The sequence below is a fragment of the Dreissena polymorpha genome, chromosome 7 (genome assembly GCF_020536995.1).
Source record: "Dreissena polymorpha isolate Duluth1 chromosome 7, UMN_Dpol_1.0, whole genome shotgun sequence".
Lineage (NCBI taxonomy): Eukaryota > Metazoa > Mollusca > Bivalvia > Myida > Dreissenidae > Dreissena > Dreissena polymorpha.
Window position 1 is genome coordinate 8,434,585 of NC_068361.1, and position 25,589 is coordinate 8,460,173.

At 35.6% G+C, this 25,589-nt stretch overlaps 2 protein-coding genes across 2 annotated transcripts in view; one reads left to right on the forward strand and one right to left on the reverse strand.

Moving 5' to 3' along the window:
- The window catches only part of LOC127838204 (potassium channel subfamily T member 1-like), a 128,289-nt gene extending 108,593 nt beyond the window's left edge, over positions 1-19,696 (reverse strand). Inside the window, exons 1-4 of the mRNA XM_052365795.1 lie at positions 19,615-19,696; positions 10,462-10,489; positions 10,013-10,092; positions 2,713-2,812 (exon numbers count right to left, since the gene is read on the reverse strand). Coding sequence (XP_052221755.1) covers positions 2,713-2,812; positions 10,013-10,092; positions 10,462-10,489; positions 19,615-19,696 — 290 coding nt within the window. The remainder of the gene's footprint in view (positions 1-2,712; positions 2,813-10,012; positions 10,093-10,461; positions 10,490-19,614) is intronic.
- Positions 1-25,589, forward strand: part of LOC127838647 (uncharacterized) — a 337,890-nt gene that overhangs the window by 222,347 nt on the left and 89,954 nt on the right. The gene's annotated exons all lie outside the window — the stretch shown is intronic.

Genomic DNA, 25,589 nt, shown 5'->3' on the forward strand with positions numbered 1-25,589 from the left:
GCAATAGACACGCTAACCGCATGGGCTGAAGACTGGTGTGTAATGATAATCAAAGAGAAATCATCCACCACACTATTCACATTGTCATCAAAACAGAAAGCAGGGACGGTGAGGATAGGAGACACTTCTATGACTGAAGCAGACGAGACTACTTCCCTGGGAGTCACCTTTGACAAGAGGCAAACGTGGAAGCCACACCTTGTGAAAGCAGAAGGAAAGGCCTGAAGAAAACTTGCAATGATGCGGGAACCACATGGGGGGCATATGAGTACATACTCAAGACAGTCTACCAAGGCACAGTGAGACCCCAACTAGAGTATAGTTTCCCCACATGGTCTACCACAGCCAAATCCAATCGCCAGACTCTGGATAAAATCCAGAACCAAGCTCTGCACATCATGACAGAAGCAACCTTCCACACCTTCATGGAAAAGATAACAGGAATACAACCACTTCAAGAAAGAAGAGATGTCAAAATCCTGCTTCAGACAGAGAAGTATAAATGTCTCACGGATCACCCCATGTCAGCCAGAGTTAAAGGGTACACCAAAAATCGGATCAAGCGTAGCAGCTTTGTACACGAAGCTAAGAAGCTGGACAAGGCCTATGCAACAGATCTGACCATCCCCACCACTCCCCTTGGTAAAGAAGACATCGTAGATCTGTTACAAAATGACCTGCCAAATGTTGCCGTAAGATCCAGTGTTCCTCACCTACATCCAGGTAAACAAGAGGATGAGCATATCAGAAAGAGCCACACACTTGCCATGATCGATGACCAGTACCCAAGGGAGGCATGGACTCATGTCTACACAGGCGGTTCTGCAACCAGAGCAGTCACAAATGGAGGTTTTGGCATCGTCATTCTGTACCCATCCGGAAAATGAGAAACACATCATGCAGCAACTGGAACACACTGTAGCAATAACAGAGCATTGACTGAAGCTCTCATGAAGGCAGTCTCAATGATTGGAGACTCGACTGAAGCTGTTAACCCGGTAGTCTTTCTTACAGATGCCATGTCTGTATTAGAAGCCCTTACCAACAACAAGATTCATCAGCTTGCAAACGCCTTACAACGAATCAGCACCAACCTAAACGTGACCCTCCAGTGGATCCCAGCACACTGTGGAGTGGCCGGAAATGAAATTGCTGACCAACTGGCAAAACAAGGTGCTCAGTTAGAACAGCCACCTGTGCAAGTAAGCTGCAAGGAGAAAGTTGCCATCATAAATCACTTACAAGGCCAAGACAAGAGGTAGATGCATATCATCTCCTAAGCAGAGCAGAACAAGTGATAATGGTAAGACTATGATCAGGGCACAACAGACTCAATGCACACATGCATTAGAAATACAGACTGGCCCCGTCACCGACCTGTCCGTGTGGTACAGAAGACCAAACAGCTGAACACATCCAGTGATTTTTTTACCTGAAAGTCCTGCGTCCTGGGGATGCAAAGTTTCCAATTATGTGAGTCCCAAAAATGCATAGAAATTTCTCAAAAAATAATATCATATTTTGGACTCTTTCTTTCAATTCGGAGACTCAAAGATTTGCAAGTTATAGAGTCCCAGGACTCACATGAGAATATTTGTAAAAATATCACTGCACATCCTCCAAAGATGCAAACGTCACGACCAGGAGCGAGCTACAAAGTGGCCACAGGACACATCCCTCCACCAGAAACTCTATGGAGACGTGGATGACCTGAGACTAACCACATCATTTATCGTAGAAACTGGCGTGATCGTGTAGAGCGAACGCCAAGAAGAAGAAATGTAATTTTCTAAGGGACCGCACATGCGTCAAAATACGTATTTAAGTTGTTAAGGGTTAAATATGTAAAAGGGTCATCAAATGAGTGCAGTTTGCACAAGCTGTATCATCCTTAGTTCTTGAAAGCAATATGCAAGTTATACACTTTGAACAGGCATTATGTCTAGTTTTCTTTAAATCATGTTATTTTTAAACTGTTGGATGAAGTTACAGCTCAAACCAGACCTTATCAATGCAGGCATGCACATACTAACTATCATTGTGATAGATAAGTCAGGCTCATTTGCAAGTGGGTCCAACAAATGAACTAATCTTTATCTCTGGCAGATACTTGTAAAATAACAATAGAATCAATTACTTGAAATACTGAATTACTAAACAAACACTTACAACTGATTTCTACATGTACAATAATCATGGCAGGACACTTGTTATGCTGCATCTGTGTATTAATTAAATTAACAGAAAATCATTGATAACATTTGGAGATTTGCTTCAATTCTATTTGCATTGCTATCTAATTCCTTGGTGAAATTTTAAACCTTTGCAATGCTCAGGCTACAAAAATGACAAAAAAGAGTATTTCCTCATTAAGTTATGGCTAATCAATTGGAAAAGTGTGCATGAAAAAAATACTACTAGATAGAAATAAGTTATAAGAAAAACAATTTTGCTAGTAAAAGCAATGAAACAGCACTTGTTTATTATTTCATTGATTTCAAGTGATAATCAGCCATTAGGTAAAAATACTTCTAAAAGTTTTGTTTAGCCAGAAATTTTATTTTGCTTTGTTTGAATATATTGCATATATTCTTTAATGAATCTAGGACATTTTTGATGAACATGGTCATTTTGTCAATCTGTGAAAAAAAGTCCCTTAAAAATCAATGATCTATTGAATATCCTCTACATTTGGGGAAATTGAATACTCACCAATTTGGAGGCAAGAAAGATGTGTCCGAGAGCACACGCACCACATACAGGACACACGTTAATAACTTGATTACAAGGTTGAAGATTCGAATACGCAAACCTGAAAAATTAGATTAGAAATAATTTAGGTTGAAGATACAAATTTGCAAATCTGGAGCCTCAATGATGATATAACATAAGTTTGAAATTGCAAACCTTGAACAGTATAATCTGGGACTATGCTGTTTGCACATGCATTAAGCCCAATTTTCCATGAGAGTGGCTCAGTTATATGAAACAAGTTGCAATAATTGTGTTAATGAACTTCTATGTTGAAAAAGGGGCATAACTTTTGTAATATTAAGGTACATATATTAAAGGCAGACATCCATGGTGCATCCAGTGTACCTCCTCTAACTTGTTGCAGGTACTGCAGTGTAAACATTTCAGTTGTATTACTTACCTATGTAAAACAATTCTTATATAAAATAACATGACCCTGGCAATTATTACTACCCATAATTAATAGTCAGGAGAGATTTATTAGTCTATTCATTTATATTTCATTGCCAATTAAATATATATGTTAGCTGAGTTCGTAAGTCCTTGAGAAATTTATTAGGAAGGTGGGTAATTGACATTAAATTTAATGGACAAAACATTTTAATGAGCAGAATATTACTTTTCTGTCTGCAGATAATTGACTTCAAATTACTTAACAGCAAAACTGCATTGCTTAAATAGTATGTATGAGAATTGTAGCACTTGTATTTGTATTTTATGAACTTAAATTGTCATGGTTACAGAACATACAACAAAATAATAGTGCTTTGTGCATTTGTCAGTGTTTAAATTGGCTTCGCACTTATCTGTTCTTATTTATCTTATGTATCTTATCTTATTTGTTTGCCTACCAGTCTGCAAGTACGACTCACTTGTTCAATATTTTTTGCAAGGTCTTCGTGATAATTTAGTTTATTAATTTTTTTGTTCAAAAGGTGAATAGTCCATGGACCATTTTAGAAATAAGCCAACATATCATAACAAATTATCATAAAACAAATAATCTGAGCAAGTCTTCATGATAATTGGGCTAAAACTATGATGTCGAGAGTGTTCTCAAGTTTGCAATATAGCCTTTAAAGACAAGTGTCCATAGAGCACAGATGCACTTCTTTTGTCTCAAAACTCTGCTTTTGTCAAGAACACATTTTTTTCATGGCAAATTTGAATATTTGACCTCTAAGTTTGACCTTGACCTTTGAGGTTATGAGTCCCTGACACTGAGTTTCCTCATGGTAGTCATTGGTGATAAATAATCTTAAAATTGCATTGTGAATGACACAGTTACAGCCTGGACCAGCTTTTTTTGTTTAATTTGATTTGACCTCTTAAGTCTGACCATGAGGTAGGTAGACAGGATTAACACACAAAATGAGGGTGGTCATTAGTGTTAAAATAGCGTGATAACTGACAATTTAGTTACAATCAAGGCAAGCATTTCTATGACCAAGTTGACCTATTATTGTGACCTAATAGTTATAATACAAATCATTAAATGTATGCAATCCTAACCTGAATTTACACATATTTGTCTAATTGAAATGAGAACTATACTTTATTAAACTTAATTGTGTTGAAGTCTGGGACTTTTTTTTTGTGTTGTTTAATGTAGTTTTACTATATTAATATACGTTTCTGTTAAATGAATTCAGCAAGTCTCAGGTACAAATAGTTGTAATCTGGATCCTCACAATAGAGGCGCTGAGGGCGCTGAATTTGTTCGCTTTTGTATAATCTTAGACGCAACTCAGTTTAAAAAAATTATGTTATAGCTTTTTACATCGCAAGTTTGAAATGACCACAACCCATTCAAATTTATAAAGAGTGTGTCTTAAAGCACAGGTTGAGATGTGTTTTTTTTTCAAATCATTAATAAAAAAGATAATTTAAGCTTCATTTTAGGAATACATGGCTTAACGCATATGCATTTATTGTCATCCCAGTACCAGAAACTCTTTAAACGAAAAAACCCACAAAATCAGAAAGTGTCGTCCTTGATTAGCCTGTGCGCATTGCACAGGCTAATCTGTGTGCACAGGCTAATCTTATTTGACAGCCCTGTTTTCCCTGAAAGCAGCCAATATGTACAGATTTCAATGATAAACACTAGACTGGCCAACGTTGTCTTACAAGCTGTTAAATACTTTTCAATACATACACACTATGAAGTGTACCAGTGGGAACTATAAACAGGCAAATGCGGCGGTTAGAGCAGACGCTCCTAGCATTTGTCGTCTGCTTAATTTTACTGCACTTATCCATACAGGCAGTGGTTACGGTTCCTAGCGTACTTAACGCAGACTGACTTGCAAAATTGCCTCTACATTATTTGTGAGCTAACGCTCACAAATAAACAAGAGGGCCAAGATGGCCCTAGTTCGCTCACCTGAGAGGAGTTGGTTCATTCAATCTTTACAAAACGTCAAACTTGACCTAGATATTGTCCAGACAAACATCCCGGTCAATTTTCGTCATAATTGAACCAAAACTCTGGCATATAGAGTGATTTTGTTTTTGTAAGATATGACCTGGTGACCTATATTTTGATTAGACCCCCCTTACCAAACATCAAACTTTGCTTACAAAAATAAATATTATGACCAAGATTCATAAAATCTGAAACAAAATTGTGACCTCTTAACTGTTTACAAGGATTTTGTATAATATAATGAAAATTTGGACAATCTAAGGGCAATAATTATGGCATTAATTATGTGATATATATATATAACCAATCTTTTCACCAAGTTTCATGATGATTGGGCAAAAAATGTGACTTCTACAGTGTTCACAAGCTTTTTTTACTATATAAATATAAGAAAACTGCCCCCTCCCCTGGCAGCCATGTTATTCAACTGACCAGAACCATTTTCAAACTCAACTCTCATATCAAGGAAACAAATGTTCTGACCAAATTTCATGAAAATTGGGCCAAAAATGTGACTTCTAGAGTGTTCACATGTTTTCACTATATACACATAGAGAAAAATGCCCCGCCCACTGGCGGCCATGTTTTTTCACCGATCTGAACTATTTTCGAACTCTTCCGAGATATCAATAAAACCAATGTTTTGACCAACTTTCATGATGATTGGGCAAAAATTGTGACTTCAAGAGTGTTTACAAGGTTTCTCTATAGCCAAATAGGAAAAAACTGCCCCCCCCCCCGGCAGCCATGTTATTCAACTGACTGGAACCATTTACAAACTCAACTCTTATATCAAGGAAACAAATGTTCTGACCAAGTTTCATGAAAATTGGGCCAAAAATGTGACTTCTAGAGTGTTCACATGTTTTCACTATATACATATAGAGAAATATGACCCGCCCACTGGCGGCCATGTTTTTTCACCGATCTGGATCATTTTCGAACTCGTCCGAGATATCAATAAAACCAATGTTTTGACCAACTTTCATGATGATTGGGCAAAAATTGTGACTTCTAGAGTGTTTACAAGGTTTCTCTATAGCCAAATAAGGAAAACTGCCCCCCCCCCAGCAGCCATGTTATTCAACTGACCGGAACCATTTTCGAACTCAACTCTTATATCAAGGAAACAAATGTTCTGACCAAATTTCATGAATATTTTGTCCAAAAATGTGACTTCTAGAGTGTTCACAAGTTTTTACTATATACATTTAGAGAAAAATGCCCCGCCCACTGGCGGCCATGTTTTTTCACCGATTTGGATCATTTTCAAACTTTTCAGAGATATCAATAAAAACAATGTTTTGACCAACTTTCATGATGATTGGGCAAAAAGTGTGACTTCTAGAGTGTTTACAAGGTTTCTCTATAGCGAAATAAGGAAAACTGCCCCGCCCACTGGCGGCCATGTTTTTCAACGGATTGGAACCACTTTTGAACTCAACCAACATATCATTAAGACAAACATTTTGACAAATTACATGAAGATTGGGTATAAAAATGTGACATCTACAGTGTTTACAAGTTTTTTCTTTTTTTTTACCAAGTGACCTAGTTTTTGACCTGGCACGACCCAGGTTCAAACTCGACCGAGATTTCATTGGGACAAAGCTTCTGACCAAGTTTCATGAAGATCGGACAATAAATGTGGCCTCTAGAGTGTTTACGAACAAATGTGGACGGACGGACGGACAGACGACGGACAAAGACCGGTCACAAAAGCTCACCTGAGCAATCAGGTGTGCTAAATACCTATCTAATATCTTGATGCAAACAAGGCTGTCCCAGTTTTAACACCAGTGATAGTTTTCTTCAAATAATAATGCTTAATATGTTTTTTCATTTTGAAAGGATTTTATATGCAAGCCTTGTTTGTACCTACAGCTTAGTCTGTTTATCCCCAAATATACACAATTTTTAAGTAAGTCTATTTACTAAAATCAATGCCACTTTTTAAGTGCCAGATCATGCCTTAACATGTGTCCAACATAATAAACCTTAACTCTAACTTCCATTAACTAATTATCTTATTCAAATTTGCAGACAGGCAAGTTAGAAGTACCATTAAGTCATTATCTGTTAAAAGGGATACATATACGAAGGAAATATATCAGGCACCAAATATGCATTATTTGTCTCATATAAATGAACCAGGTAATAAACCCCAGCACTTTTCAGGTGACCTGTACTTTAATTATGTTTGATTTTATCTGTGTTTTCTGTGTATGAAAATGAAACTGGAATGATGCACTGAGAAACTCAAACCTGTATAAACTATTTACCAGTGATGAGCTAGCAAAAGTATTTGTACTTTGTCAACAAAAAATAATTCAATGCTTGCAAAAGTGCCATTTATTCTAATGAAATGATTTTGGATTATTAACATAAAATCTAATTATGAGTTTTAAGAATTGCATGTGATGTTAAAAAGGACTTGACATGAGTTATATATATACTAATATAACTAATGAAAATATGTTAAATTTTTGTGTTTGTCCACTATAGACTATAAAATTAACCTCCTGAATAGTCAGTCCATTTCCCCTCTAAATTGAAATCCCTCTAAACCAGAATTATTTCATAGTTCCAGTTGTGTCCTGTTTAGAGGGGTTCCACTGTAACTTGCTTAATGTTGGTACAAACAAAGCATACATTACTGACTTAATGCAGTGTCCGACAAATCCATTGCCCGGAGCCCGGGGGCTACCGAAATTTTTCATCAGGCTACTGAAATTTTCCAGCTGACGCCCGCCGGGCTACTATAAATCTATAAGAGTGGTAGCCCGGTTTATTAACAGACATACGTAGAATAAACACGCTGACCATGTGTTTGTACACTGTGTATTGCTTATAATCCGATAACAAAGTGCAATCAATTATCTAATCAGTCACTGATCACTTGCAGTAATGTCGTAAACAGTAACAGTGTATTTTGATCATCCAGAATCAACATTTGTCGTTTGCTAATAATATAATGAGAGCCGGTTAGATAGTTGGCGCACATGATGCAACATCATTTCGCAGTTTGGAATTCTTTGTTAACCGCAACAATGAGTAATAGCGACAACGTTTTTGATGTAGTTAAATATCCAAGGACGCAGAACATTAAATAAATCAAAACAATAGCGGATTCTTCAAAACGGTAACGAAACTGAAAATGAATATTAATAACAACGGTGTGAATGCGGTTAACACCTGCTAATTTATAGTTTGCATTGTCAATTAATAATTGGATTAATCGACTGTTAATCAATAATCCCATATATGCCCGATTTATATTTTTAAAACCAAATATAGACGATAAGAGTCATAAACACAAACGTTTGAAATTTTTGAAAGTGTCAACTGAATTTCGCCATATGGTTCTATTTAAAGATATGATGAAATAAGCTCCCAATCAGGACCGTTGTATTGCAACATGCATAAATCACCTGCCACGGTTTGCACGCGTAGTGTACAGCTATTTTAGGTTACAAACTTCTACATTTAATTAATGAATTTCTTTGTCCAGATGAAAAGCGCGCGAAAATTGGCGTGGGTGTATTTATTTGTAAAGAAAAATTTCGTAGTGGGTACAACATTGAGATCATTTGATTTCCATTAAAAGTTTCGTTGTGAATTTCAACTAAAGTACCGGGGTATCTTGCGAATTATTTGGCATTGACATTTCCTCTTAATGAAATATATTGTAAACACGCTGTATCGTTACCGTTACGCTGTATCAGTTCCTTCATTATTGAAACAATTATTGTATTGTATACTGACTGCAAACAAGTGTCGTAACATACGGATGCAATACGTAAATTCTGACAGTACTTAAAGTCGGACACAAGTAAATAAATGATTTAATACTCTTGATTTCTTGAAACTCGGTATTTGTTGTTAAAAAGGGCAATTGTATTGATTAACACCATATGAGTCAATCGTATTGATCATCCAAACCCTTTCTTTACGTTTCCGACTTCACGTGCTGTCCGAATTTAAGTACACATACATGTGCACATACATGTAATATCTCCATGTAGTATAGGATTTTCTTTCGTACATTTACATTTAAGTACACGGTGCCTGTACTGTAACATTAATTTACGATATTGACTGTGTACATCAGACTACTTGCTGTATTATGTATATGTATGTATACATATTATGTATATGTAAATGAAGAAATAAAATAAAGATGAAAACCTGCCTCTTATCATTTTGTAGGAAAATTTTATGGGCGTAACCAATTATTTTTATTGATAGCCCAGTGGGCTACCTGAAAAATAAGAAATTTGTCGGACACTGCTTAATGTTGTTATTATGAAAGTGTTTAAACTTTATAACCTACTAAATGTTTGAATGATCAAAGTCTATATAACTTACTCAATATTCGTATTATTAAAACAGTAAATAACGTACTAAATATTGGTATGATCAAAGTGTATACAACTTACTTAATGTTGGTATAATTGCAGTGTATAATACCTTAATAATTAATGTTGGTATAACCAAAGTGTACATAATTGACTTAATGTTGGTATGATCGAAGTGTTTATAACTTACATAACATATGTATTACGAAAGTGTATACAATTATTACTCCATTTACTATAGAATCATCACTCATTTACTATAGAATCATCACTAGATATCTAATGTAAGGATAACTAAGTACCAAGTTGATATTATTTGGCTGCCTGCAATGTGTGTTTTTGTATTTTGGTTGGTACAATGTACATTAGTTAAAAACTCTAGAGAGTCTAATTTTGAAGGTATTTACACAATGGGCTTTAAGAACGAGAGAAGTTTACCTTGTTGAACCCAGCAATGCAATTTTGTACTCACTTGAGCGTTGGTTTTTGATGAAATACAGCTGCAGCCTCTCTTTAAATGACTTCTCATTTGTGAAAAACTCCACACGCACTCTGAAAATATAACAAAATTCTATCATGTGCTATCTATATAAATAAACTCTATAATGTACTCTATACATCACAATATTTTATAGGCCGGGTTCGACATTAAGGCACGTCTGAACTTCATTGTCTAGTAAGATTGTCCGGCTAGTAAATCTGTATTAAGCTTGTCCAACTGTTCATGTTAAAAAAAAAGCTGGGATCATGGGCTCCCCCTGTTGTTCGCCAACTTTGCCGTTGGTGAAAGTTTTGCAATTTTGGAAATTACAATAATCGTTTGGCAAATGAAGTGCCGTTCTAGATGATAAAATTTTAAATTGTACACTGAACTTGGCGTCACAGTGTTATTGACCTGAGTTTTAGATTTAAAATTCATACACAGTCTGTGGATCAACAACAGCCTGAACTGGTAATAGAAACACAGCATTGCTGTATTTTTGTAACTAGCTATGTCATATTAATCATAAGGTTATTAATTAGATTTAAATATCCACACTCTAGTATCAATCTGGATTAAAATAACAATATCATTAATTAAAATAAATTGAAAGGAAACGTTATTTAGTTTGTGTGATGAGATTGTGTGAATTTTATGAACAGAAACCATACCAGTTAATGCAGATTACTAGTACCATGAAAAACAACAACAGTTGTATTCACATATCTAAATGCACTTGACATAAATGTTTGCCTGTTATCTATTAGACTAATTATGGCTGATAAGCATAAATAATGATTGATCAAAACAGATAAAACAAGATTTAAAAGCAAGATAAAATATCATTTATCTCCAATCTTTAATACCAAAGACTACTTCTAAATATATCTACATGACCAAGCGCACTGTGTTAACATTCTAAATGATGAACTTCATATGTCCAAATCCGCAGTTCAGACTTTCGCACGCTTTTATTGATAACAATAGACACTATCATAATTCAGCTATAACATTCAAACTTATCAAATTTGGCACAGTTGCAAAATCAACCGAATCAAAACTCTTATTGCAAAAAGGTTCAGACTGGTTATACAACTACTGTTGCTCAGCGTGTGATGAGAATGGTTCATTCATATAGGAGGCAGAGTTCTTCTGTGAACAATGTTCCAACTCATGTGTGCGACTTCACAACCAGTTGTTCAACAAGCACAGTTTAGCAGGACAAATGGAACTAAATTGGTGTATTGTGTTTATAGGTTTGGGCAGATTTTTCATGGGGTAAAAGACGGTTTTATTTTAAGTTTTCACTATGGTCAACACGAACAGTTGCTGCAATTGACAAACAGCTCCACAACTGCTCATTTTAAACTGGAGCAAAACTTCACCATTAGGGAAATTGGTCTTAACAAATTGTTGTTTTCTAATTTGCAACCATCACAGACAAAGAAATAAAGCTATGCGTTGATATATTAAATAAAAAACCCAAGTTCAAGGACACATATCTCAGCAACAAACAGCATGACATACACAAACAAGATATGTGTTTGTCAGAAACACTCATGTCCCCTTTTGCGCTGCTTTGAAGCTATATATTTGACCTTTGACCTTGAAGGATGACCTTGACCTTTCACCACTCAAAATGTGCAGCTCCATGAGATACATATGCATGTCAAATATCAAGTTGCTATTTTCAATATTGCAAAAGTTATTGCAAATGTTAAAGTTGTCGCAAACCAACCAACAGACAAACAGAGACTGTCACCAACAGACCAACCAACCAACCAACAGACAGGGCAAAATCAATATGTCCCCCACTATAGTGGTGGGGGACATAAAAACGTCTTTCAATTCTTCATACTTTAAACACACTCTGATAAAATTTTGTGTTTGATACGCAAAAAAGTATTCATGACACAACATACATATGGACACATGGACAATGATGAAAGTATCCAAAATTTACCAAAGTTCAAGGGCACAGAACTATTGGACAAATATCGCAACATACATAAAATAAAGTTTTGCACTTCTACATTAGGATAAACACTGCTTTAAAGTTTTTATTTGATACACAGACAACTGTTAGACGATAGCATGTTTAATGATGTGAACGTATCAGATATTTGTTCAAGGGGCCATTAAAGGACCATTACAGAGTGAACAGGCTAATCTGGGACGACACTTTACGTACATGCACATACATAAAGCCTGTTTTCCCAGAGCACAGCTCAAATATTTATTGGTCTGCTTGTCTTCTCACCTATCTGTGCCCGCAGGCTGTAGAAACTGGGGCACCTTCTCCACCCTACTTTCCAATGAAGAGTCAAAGTCCCAACGCGGCCCCTCACAAGGTGTCGAGGGTAAAGAACGATCGAGATTCCGATCATACTTACTACTTGACTGCGTAAAAAATACTCCATCTTTAATCTGCCAGCCACTTTCTTTATTACAGCTTTCACTTTCTGACTGTGAATGGGTAACGTTTTTTAGCTGGTCAGTCATTTTTACCTACTTCTTTTCCAGCTTAGTTTTGTGTGTATCAAGAATTTATAGCTTTATAGCTAATATTAGATTATCATACACATGCCAACATAAAAAAGTTTCTTTTTACATTATTTATTTTGCTATTTTCTTGCTGTTAAACAGAAAAGAAGAATAAGTAGTTTTTTATTTTTTAAATATTGCTGTATAAATTCTAGATACATGCTCCATGGTACCTCTCAAGCTGGTTTCTACAGTACTTGGGTAGTTGCTTTAAAAAAGGTGTTTGTCATTTATGATATGCATCACTCCACTTGTTTAATTTCATTAATTTGATATTCAAATATATATCCTAATCATTATTAATCAATTTATTTCCAAGTAGATTTTTTACTTGCTCCAGTCTCTTCTTTGTTTTGATGTTGTATTATTTGTTTGAGCAAGAGTTTACTTTTCTTAGTTGCACTTCAAATGAAGATGTTCATTTAACATGTTTTATTTCCAATAATTAAATTTACCCAGACATTATGATATTTTAACCTATTTAGATTTCTGTGTTCTTCAATATTTTTTAAAGAATATCCTTCCATTTCCAATGAAGCTCTTCAAAAGAAGGTTTATAATTTCCATAAACCAATCCACAAATGTAATTTAATCGTCTGCAGGTAGTGATTGATTTTGCAACAGTTATATCATTTAAGGGCATAAAATATTCATAAGAGTTACTTTGGCAACCATGATACTTTCAAACAGCAATATTCACAACAAATAACAGTTACTATATTCACAATTCTTAAAAACACATAAAATATAATCAATCCCAATCTACAGTTGCAATGCACATAATGAATAAATAATAACTTCAGAAAATTGTATGAATCATGAGTGCATTATCCTATACCATAAATTGTTCATGATAAAACAGCTTTCATTTGAATTGAAGTAGAATAAGAACTGTCTGAATATATAGACAAGAGGGCCCTCGGTCCTAGGGGGCTCACCTGAGCCCTAAAAGAACTAAATTGTTTTGGGCAGGTTTTGTGATATTTTAGTTACCTTTTTTTAAAGAGCCAAGATGTCATAAGAACACATGATCTGACCAAGTCTCATGGTGACCGGGTGAAACTTATTACTTCTAGAGTGTTCAAAAAGTAGCAGAGTAGCCATAGAAGGAAAACTGCCTTGCCTCCAGGTGGTCTTGTTTAATAATGTTTAATAAAAACGGATGGACGGACATACGACGGACAAAGACCGGTCACAAAAGCTCACCTGAGCAATCAGGTGAGTTAAAAAAATTGAAATTAAAGGATTTGTTTCCCAATCTGAATCTGCAAAATCCAATTATAGCTACCAGGGTTCACCCAAATAATTCTTCAGATTTAGGTCTTCGAATAAAAACAAAATTCTTTAAACTGGAATATTCAAGAATTGTTTTAATTTTTAGTCAAACTTGACAATTACCACCTTTATAAATAAATTATATTCAAATGCTGACAATATTTTTCTTGGTTCTACCCAGGTACTGTTTGGACGCCTAAGGACATGCAAGTATGTAATGCATTCAATGTGTGAAAGACATTAGTACTCAATGTGATTGTGAGAGGCATAATTCATCACGGTGTACTAGTAAGTACATAAATAAACATAGCAACATAGCATGTACACGTTATGCTACTAAGCCATTAATTACAAATAGTTATATTAACCTTGTTCTGGGAAAAAGGTGCTTAATGCATGTGAGTTTAAGTTAGTGTTGTGCCGCATTAATGTCTTTATGCATGTGAGTTTAAGTTAGTGTTGTGCCGCATTAATGTCTTTATGCATGTGAGTTAGTTAGGGTTGTGCCACATTAATGTCTTTATGCATGTGAGTTAGTTAGGGTTGTGCCACATTAATGTCTTTATGCATGTGAGTTAGTTAGGGTTGTGCCACATTAATGTCTTTATGCATGTGAGTTTGTTAGGGTTGTGCCACATTAATGTCTTTATGCATGTGAGTTAGTTAGGGTTGTGCCACATTAATGTCTTTATGCATGTGAGTTACTTAGGGTTGTGCCACATTAATGTCTTTATGCATGTGAGTTAGTTAGGGTTGTGCCACATTAATGTCTTTATGCATGTGAGTTAATTAGGGTTGTGCCACATTAATGTCTTTATGCATGTGAGTTAGTTAGGGTTGTGCCACATTAATGTCTTTATGCATGTGAGTTAGTTAGGGTTGTGCCACATTAATGTCTTTATGCATGTGAGTTAGTTAGGGTTGTGCCACATTAATGTCTTTATGCATGTGAGTTAGTTAGGGTTGTGCCACATTTAAAACATGTGCAGTCCGCAGCAATAAACTGGATTTTTGCTAAGAAGAGAATTATTTTAAACGAAAAATACCAGAAAAGATGAAAGTTTCTTCCCTGATTAGCCTGTGCGGACTGCACAGGCTAATCTAATACGACACTTTACGCACATGCATTAAGCCCAGTTTTCACAGAATAAGGCTCATAGTATCCATTATGTACAAACAGACAATTATTGTGCAAATAGTTTTATGGAAAACCCAACTATCATTCCAAACCCTGGTTATAGTTTAGTATGTTCCAGTCATAATATAAACACAACATTTATATATAGCTCGTTATAATGATTTTATTGACAGAGACTTATTAATAAATATGATACAAAGCAGAGATGAAAGGAATAATGACTCAAGAAATTGTAGAATTTCTTCTAAATATCCCTTTCAGAAAAAGGTGCCATCAAAGCATAATACAATACACCAGACAAAACCCCATACATTATGCATTTGCAGCGAAAATATTAACATTTTTGCTAGTAATACAATGAGAATGAATCATTACATTAATGCAGTACATTTACGATAATATCTTTATGTCCAGAGGTTATTTACATTTTTTGAGTGGGTGTCTGTCTCTCTCAGAGGAGCATAAATTAGATTTCAGTTTGCATAATGTCAGCTCTAAGACTTTTACTCCCCGAATATGCTCAAATTTATAATTATTTGTTATTCATTTAACTAAAATAAACATGCTTAAAGGCTCTATAAAGGTGACGATCCGTAATTATTTACAGATTTTTTAAAATATTTTTTTCCCATATTTTTTTTATAGAGGCTATCAAAAAACAATATATATATGCTATTGGACATTACAATAAAAATATGAGCAACACAACTTGTTTTGAGCTCAAAATACAGTGTCCTTCAAGTCAGTCATGTTTACAAACAATCAGTTTATTTACATCGCTGTTTACTTGGGAAAGTGAAAGTGACTCAGGTCACCAAAATATATATCGTTGATTTTCAACGTTTTCCGGTATCACTCACAAAGTAGGTCTCTTCTAAATGGTTAAAATGGTTGTAGTCATCTTATAAGTTACTTTTGCTGGTAAAAAGTTATTTCAAATAGAATTAAAATTGAATGTTCTTTCGGCTATTTTAGCTCGACTATTATATATGAAATATATATAGTAGAGCTATCCTACTCACCCGGCGTCGGCGTCTGCGTGCAAATGTTAAAGTTTTCATACTACCCCAAATATTTTCTTTGTCCCTTGATATGTTGCTTTCATATTTTGCATACTTGTTTATCAACATCACCCCAACCTATAAACAAGAGCAGACAACTCTATCAAGCATTTTGTCATAATTATGGCCCCTGTTCTACTTAGAATATGCAGCAAATGTTAAAGTTTTCGTACTACCCCATTTATTTTTTTTGTCCCTTGACATATTGCTTTTATATTTTGCATACTTGTTAACCAACATCACCCCAACCTATAAACAAGAGCAGACAACTCTATTAAGCATTTTGTCATAATAATTTCCCCTTTTATACTAAGAATATGCACATTATTGATAAATCTATGTTAAAGTTTGCGTACTACCCCAAATATTTCCTATATCCTTTGACATATTGCTTTTATATGTTGCATACTTGTTAACCAACATGACCCTAACCTATAAACAAGAGCAGACCACTGTTTCAAGCATTTTGCGTAATTATGGCCCCTTTTACACTTGATCGTTGAACATTTTGCTTAAATTGCCATAACTTCTTTATTTATGATCACATTTTATTATTACTTTGACAAAACAACACTTACCTAAATACCACAATGGATTCCTCCCAAACAATACCCAACGCCCCTACCAAAATCCCTTCCCCCCCCCCCCCCCCAAAACCTCATCCCCCCAAAAAAACATTTCATTTTTTTAAACGTCATCTAATAAATTACCACACCCCACATTATACCCCCCTCTCACCCCCCATCCCCCCTACCCCCCCCCCCACCCATCCCCATTTTTTTTTTTTAAATCATCTATTTAATGACCACACCCCACATAATACCCTCCTCTCACCCCCCCCCAACCCCCCTACCCCCCCAATTTTTTTTTTAAACATCATCTAATAAATAACCACACCCCACATTATACCCCCCTCTCACCCTCCTACCCCCCCCTCCAAATTATTTTTTTCCCTTTTATTATTTTTGAAAGATCGTCTTATAAATTAATGAATATGAACAATTTCCCCATGAACGCTTACGTTATACTGTCAAGCACTCGAATAGTCGAGCGCGCTGTCCTCTGACAGCTCTTGTTAGAATACGTCACCGCTTTGGGGCTACACACCACGTTAGTTGCAAAGTTGTAAACATTTCTTCCAATTATGAAAGGGGTATAATTTCCATAATTCTTGACAACGTTGCACCTAAGCTGTGTTATTAGCATTTTTTATGCAAGAGTAACTGAAATCCGGTAAAAATTCAACCAGTTTATATGCATACTAATTGGATTTGTCACCTTTATAGGGCCTTTAATATAGACATGTCAAATGTTGAAATTTTTATTTCAAAGTCTACAAGGCAGTTCAAGAGAAAGCTTAATCTCCTGCTGAGGTTCTTCTAACCTTCAAGTGCTGACCTAAATTTTGAGCCAGTGTGATTGACTGATAACCTCTGGACATCTTCTGAATGACATTAACTGTAAAGTGGGTATAGGAGATACATGCATAAAGCAGATACAAAATAATGATGGCTAATTTAAACTATGGAACTTTATTTGTGACCTTGAGCCAGCATGATTGACTTATGCCTTTTTAAAATTGCATCATTGACCAAAAAAGAGCAGCCAAGTGTTATAAAAAATAATTCAGATTTGCAAATTTTTGTTGAAGTTATAATTTTTGCAAGGAAACAGTAATACGGAACATTTACCATGCTCTAAAATATATTATATGCAGCTCTTGACGATAAAAGCCGAAAATTATAAAGCGTTACAAACGCAAAACAATTGAAAATGGAGAGTTCTGTTATTATCGTTATATTTTGTGACAGTATGACGATTGCTAACGGTAAATAAAGTATATAGTACCGCTATCAATGTGGGCACAGATGGCCCAATGGTTTTGAGTGCTACACTTTTACTCCAATGGTCAATGGATTGAGACCAGTTGAAGATTACTTTTTTTTCTTTCTTTAATTGTATTCTTATTGTATTCTTGATTTTCACTGGAGCTATAGAGTTCCAATGTTTACATTTATGATTTATTAATTTAAAACATTTAATGACAATTTTAATACATGCCAAAATTTGTGATAAGATCCCTTTAACCTTTTCCCCCATAAGAAGCTAAGTGAAAATGGCTTTTGCAACCAGCATAAAATCAGAACAGCCTGCGAGGAACTCACAGTCTGTTCAGGTTTTATGCTGTTTGCTGCTCATCAGTATCTAAGGGTTGGAAATGAAGAATTAAAACTTGCATCTAGTAAGAAAGGTCTTTACTTAAATTAAATTTTCTACAAGGGACTACAAATGCGTGAAAATACGTATCTAAGTGGTAAAGGGATGACCTTGACCTTTGACCCGAATGACTGACTATTGCCTCCTGCACATTGTCTCAATAACCTTAGCAGTTTGGCCATGTTTAATGAAAATCTTTCAAAAGTTGTAGCTGATGTATCTGCAATACATGCTTAACAAAAACGGAGGTTTAAATGTTATACCTTAACTGTTTTTTGACGCATTTGACGGTGGACTAGCCCCTTAGAAAGTTACATTTAATTAAATATCTTTCTTACTAAATTAAAGTTTTAAAGGCTTTATCTACAACCCTTAGTTACTGATAAGCAGCAAACAGCATAAAACCTGAACAGACTGCGAGTTACTAGCAAGGTGTTCTGGTGTTATGCTGGTTTCAAAAGCCATTTTCACTTTCACTGAGGGAATCCAGACAGTACTTTAATGCAAAAACTTTACTTCTTTCAATTATTGATAAAACTAGCAAATAAGAAGTCATTTAGACACATGTGTGTCTGATACTAAATTCCAGAGAAATGTAATAACTTGCAATTAGGGATGTGACGTATTTCGCAAATGATACCATTATTATACATTTTTAAACAAAATTATTCAGTGATTATAAAGCAGTTTCCACATGCACAAGTTTGATATAATGTTCTTTCGCAGAAAAAAGTCTCAAAGTAATGGTTTAATACTGGCAATTAACTTTATTATTTTCCTGGAAGTCTGTTATTTCTAAAAACACATATATTATAATTATATGTGAAAGATGAAAAACACTGTAGGAAGATTGCTTTTTGCCTTGAAAGACCTTTACAATTTAATCCATTTAATTTAAGAGACATTTTTTAACTTTTTGTTTTCAAAAAAAAAAGATTCAACATTTTGATTGTGAAAAATAATTGTTGTAACCCATGTGTCCTATTGCTCTTTATTAGACTGGCAGATAAGGCTAGCATAACTTTGTAATAATGATTCACTGTGGAAACAACATTTGCTATGCATCCCATCTCATGACCTGAGACCATAATTGTGGGAGATAAGGCTAGGGAAACTTTGTAATATTGTCAATCATTGTGATCAGACCATGACATGTAGGGGTTACCATGACTTCATCTAAGGAATCAATGTTTGAAGCCACCTTTGTTATTCTTCTTGATCATAACGTGGGAGATAAGTGTTACCATTACTTCATCTAAAGAATCAATGTTTGAAGCCACCTTTGTTATTCCTCTTGATCATAACAAGGGAAATAAGGTTTACATGACTTCATCTAAGGAATCAATGTTGGAACCCACCTTTGTTATTCTTCTTGATCATAATGTGGGAGATAAGGGTTACCATGACGTCATCCAAGGAATCAATGTTGGAACACACCATTGCTATAACTCTTGTTCATAACATGGAAGATAAGGGTTACCATGACTTCATCTAAGGAATCAATGTTGGAACCCACCTTTGTTATTCCTCTTGATCATAACGTGGGAGATAAGGGTAACCATGACTTCATCTAAGGAATCAATGTTGAAACACACCTTTGTTATAACACTTGATCATAACATGGGAGATAAGGGTTACCATGACTTCTTCTATGGAATAAATGTTGGAATCAATGTTGGAACCCACCTTTGTTATTCCTCTTGATCATAACGTGGGAGATAAGGGTTATCATGACTTCATCTAAGGAATCAATGTTTGAACCCACCTTTGTTATTCTTCTTGATCATAATGTGGGAGATAAGGGTAACCATGACTTCATCTCAGGAATCAATGTTGGAACACACCTTTGTTATAACTCTTTATCATAACATGGGAGATAAGGGTTACCATGACTTCTTCTATGGAATAAATGTTGGAACCAATCTTAGTGATTCATCTTGATCATACTGTGGGAGTTAAGGGTTACCATGACTTCATCTCAGGAATCAATGTTGGAACCATTATATTTGTGATTCCTCTTGATCATACTGTGGGAGATAAGTGCTACCATGATTTCATCTAAGGAATAAATGTTTGAACCCACCTTTTTGATTCCTCTTGATCATACTGTGAAAGAAAAGGGTTACCATGACTTCATCTAAGGATCAATGTTGGAGCCCACATTTGTGGTTCCTCATGATCATAATGTGAGAGATAAGGGTTACCATGACTTCATCTATGGAATAAATGTTGGAACCCACCTTTGTTATTCCTCTTGATCATACTGTGGGATATAAGGGTAACCATGACTTCATCTAAGGAATTAATGTTGGAACCCACCTTTTTGATTCCTCTTGATCATACTGTGAAAGATAAGGGTAACCATGACTTCATCTAAGGAATCAATGTTGGAAGCCACCTTTTTGATTCCTCTTGATCATACTATGGGCTATGAGGGTTACCATGACTTCATCTAAGGAATCAATGTTGGAACCGATCATAGTTATTCCTCTTGATCAATACGTGGGAGATAAGGGTTACCATGACTTCATCTAAGGAAAAAATGCTGGAATCAATGTTGGAACCAATCTTAGTGATTCCTCTTGATCATACTGTGGGAGATAAGGGTTACCATGACTTCATCTATGGAAACAATGTTGGAACCAATCTTTGTGATTCCTCTTGATCATATGGTGGGAGATAAGGGTTACCATGACTTCATCTAAGGAATCTATGTTGGAACCCACCTTTGCGATTCCCCTTGATCATACCATGGGATATAGGGTTACCATGACTTCATCTATGGAATAAATGTTGGAACCCACCTTTGTTATTCCTCTTGATCATAACAAAGGAGATAAGGATTACCATGACTTCATCTATGGAATAAATGTTGGAATCAATGTTGGAGGAACCAATCTTAGTGATTCCTCTTGATCATACTGTGGGAGATAAGGGTTACCATGACTTCATCTAAGGAATCAATGTTGGAACCCACCTTTGTTATTCTTCTTGATCATAATGTGGGAGATAAGGGTTACCATAACTTCATCTTAGGAATCAATGTTGGAACCCACCTCTGCTATTCCTCTTGATCATAACATAGGAGATAAGGATTACATGACTTCATCTAAGGAATCAATGTTGGAACACAAATTGTTATAACTCGTTATCATAACATGGGAGATGAGGGTTACCATGACTTCTTCTATGGAATAAATGTTGGAACCAATCTCAGTGATTCCTCTTGATCATAGTGTGGGAGATAACGGTTACCATGACTTCGTCTTAGGAATCAATGTTGGAACCCACCTTTTTGATTCCTCTTGATCATACTGTGAAAGATAAGGGTAACCATGACTTCATCTAAGGAATCAATGTTGGAACCCACCTTTGTGATTCCTCATGATCATAACGTGGTAGATAAGGGTTACCATGACTTCATCTATGGAATAAATGTTGGAACCCACCTTTGTGATTCCTCATGAACATAACGTGGGAGATAAGGGTTACCATGACTTCATCTAAGGAATCAATGTTGGAACCCACCTTTGTTATTCCTCTTGATCATAACGTGGCAGATAAGGGTTACCATGACTTCATCTAAGGAATCAATGTTCGAACACACCTTTTTGATCCCTCTTGATCATACTGTGGGATATAAGAGTTACCATGACTTCATCTTAGGAATCAATGTTGGAAGCCACCTTTGTGATTCCTCTTGATCATAACATGGGAGATAAGGGTTACCATGACTTCATCTTAGGAATCAATGTTGGAACCAATCATAGTTATTCCTCTTGATCATAACGTGGGAGATAAGGGTAACCATGACTTCATCTAAGGAAAAAATGTTGGAATCAATGTTGGAACCAATCTTAGTGATGCCTCTTGATCATACTGTGGGAGATAAGGGTTACTATGACTTCATTTAAGGAATCAATGTTGGAACCAATCTTTGTGATTCCTCTTGATCATACGGTGGGAGATAAGGGTTACCATGACCTCATCTCAGGAATCAATGTTGCAACCCACCTTGTGATTCCTCTTGATCATAACATGGGAGATATGGGTTACCATTACTTCATCTAAGGAATCAATGTTGGAACCCAACTTTTTGATTCCTCTTGATCATACTGTGAAAGATAAGGGTTACCATGATTTCATCTTAGGAATCAATGTTGGAACCCACCTTTGTGATTCCTCGTGATCATAACATGGGAGTTAAGGATTACCATGACTTCATTTAAGGAATCAATGTTGAAACCAATCTTTGTGATTCCTCTTGATCATACTGTGGGAGATAAGGGTTACCATGACTTCATCTTAGGAAGCAATGTTGGAACCCACTTGTGTGATCCCTCTTGATCATAACGTGGGAGATAAGGGTTACCATGACTTTATCTAAGGAGGCAATGTTGGAACCCACTTGTGTGATCCCTCTTGATTATACTGTGGTAGATAAGGGTTACCATGACTTCATCTAAAGAATGTATGTTGGAACCCACCTTTGCGATTCCCCTTGATCATACCATGGGATATAAGGGTTACCATGACTTCATCTAAGGAATGTATGTTGGAACCCACCTTTGCGATTCCCCTTGATCATACCATGGGATATAAAGGGTACCATTACTTCATCTAACGAATCTATGTTGGTACCCACCTTTGCGATTCCTCTGATCATACTGTGGGAGATAAGGGTTACCATGACTTCATCTTAGGAATCAATGTTCAGGAACCCACCTTTGCGATTCCCCTTGATCATACTGTGGGAGATAAGGGTTACCATGACTTCATCTAAGGAATCAATGTTTGTACCCACCTTTGTGATTCCCCTTGATCATACTGTGGGAGGTAAGGTTGGCAACTTTGGAATGGACAGCTGAACAAATACCATATGGTAGTAACAATTTTTATTATATACATGTTAATGCTTTTAACAAAATACAGGTTGTATCAATTGTTGAAATAAAAAATCCCGTATTACGGTACTCGCTGTTTCCAATTCCGTATTACCATACTAGCCGGACTACTTCGACTCATTTAATGACGTCACATTACACGCACCGAAAATAGAAATATTTTATATTACGAAATATATTACGTAGTACATCGTGTGACGTCATTTCTGTGACAAAACACAATAGTTTTATCTAAACTCTGTAAGGACATGTCGGACCTGGTGTTTTTTAGCAGTAAACGATGTGTTAAAAACTTATTTTGGAGTGTGTGTTTATCATGCATAAATGTATATTTCGATAGGAATACAATAAAATAGTGTGGTTTAAACTAAGTTTCGATAAAGACATGGAAGATAGAAGTGGAAGTGCATATCGTTTAAACGTTTTTGTTATATACATCGGATTAAAGTTGTCAACTTAATTGTTATAAAAATTGGATTATCGATGGCATTAAGGTAAGCGTGTCTGAAACTTGTGTTTTCCCGGTTCGAATGTTTACACGTTAATTTACATTAACTGTATTCATACGCGTCTTAAATAAACTATGGCGTACCATTTTAGTCATTGTTTTGTCAGTTTTGTTAAAGTATATAATACATTTGTTAACTGTTTTCGTTAGTTGTTGTATATAATAAAAGGAATATTACGCTAGTCAATTGTTCCAAGAGTTTGTATCACTCTCGTGGCTTGTGCTATTTTGCATCACACTCGAGGCTCCGCCTCTCGTGTGATACGTCATCACACAAGCCACTCGAGTGATACAAACCCTTGGAACAATTGACTAGCGTAATATTCCGTATGTATCAATTTGTATGTAGAAAACTGCTTCTTTATAATGCAGGCAACAGTAAATTTACACAATTGACCCTTTTCATGCTGGGAAATTTGTCGTCTGCTAAAATTTCGTCTTCTGAATTTTTAAAATTAGCATTTTCTTTGATATTTTTCAAAGAATACTATCAGAATAGCAAACAGTTTGGATCCTGATGAGACGCCACGTTATGTGGCGTCTCATCTGGATCCAAACTGTTTGCTTAGTCCTTCAAAATTCGGTTCCAGCACTGAAAGAGTTATACTTGTGAACTCTACCAGCATGAATAAAGAGTTTATGAAATATACAAATGTAATGATAAACACTTAATTTCTAAAACTAATTCAATTACCATGTATAATATGTAATAAATGCGCGATACCCATTTTTTTAAAATACATAAACAATTCCATACACAATTTATGCATTAATTGCTTAAATTGTCAAAGCAAAATTACATGCCTTAAATAAATATGTGAAATTTTGTAATAATGAGCTACAAACTCAAATGATAACGTTCTTATAGCGGTATATCCAAAATAATACAATTATTTTGATCGCTAATGATTAACGCGCCACCTTAGGTAAATGTTATGGCCCCCCGGCATTTATTAGAGCATATACAGTATATTGGTAGTCAGGCGTTATTGCAATTCAAAAGATTATAAAAATCCATAAATATATTGTATGTAATAATTATTACATTGTGACACATTTTATATGAACTTCAGAATGTGTTAACTTGTTTTTGTTACAAATCTTGCATTATTATTAAGATATCAAAACACCAGTGTACAAGCTCTATGATTTGAAAATGGTCATCTGAATTTTTTTCACATGTACCAGTTCCTAATTAGCACAAACACACCAATCATAATGAACACTTCAGCGCTCCTGCTAATGTTTTGTAGGTCAATGTCTGGCCAATTCAGCAATATAATACATTGACCAACAATGTTGCTGCTACCATCAGTTCATATTAGTTGGATCAGTGCATGATCCATCAGTTTTAGATCCCTTGATTATTACAAAAAACAGTTTTGATATTATTATTATCCAGCATGTGTTTTAACTTTGTACGTTCTTCCCATTTTAAGATTTAACAAGAGCTGTTATTAACAAAATATCAATTTGGTTAAAGATTGCATGAAAACTGTTAAGACACATGGAGAAAAAAAATGTTTTTATTTGTTTAATTAAAGCTGGGTTCCTACTGCCAATCAGATCAACTCGATCAAGCCCAACCAAGCGGTTGGGTACTGGTCTGGTTCGGTCGACATGAGTGGCCAGTCGGGTAGGTCGGCATCGGTCAGGCTTCCACCTGATATTTTTTGACATGTCAATCACTTCCCGATTGCTAATCGACCATATACGAGCTCTGTACCCGATCCGCTCGACCTCTACCCGAGTTATTTTAGATCGCTTTGTACGACTGTAGTACGACCATCATGATCTGGTCGTGTGGAGATCTGGTGGCGATCGAGCTGCAGTTCCACTTGGTCGAGCTGAGATCGTATAGGGCTCGCGTTTAGGTCGAGATGATCGAGCGGAAATCGTAAAGATGGTTGAGTGGACGTTG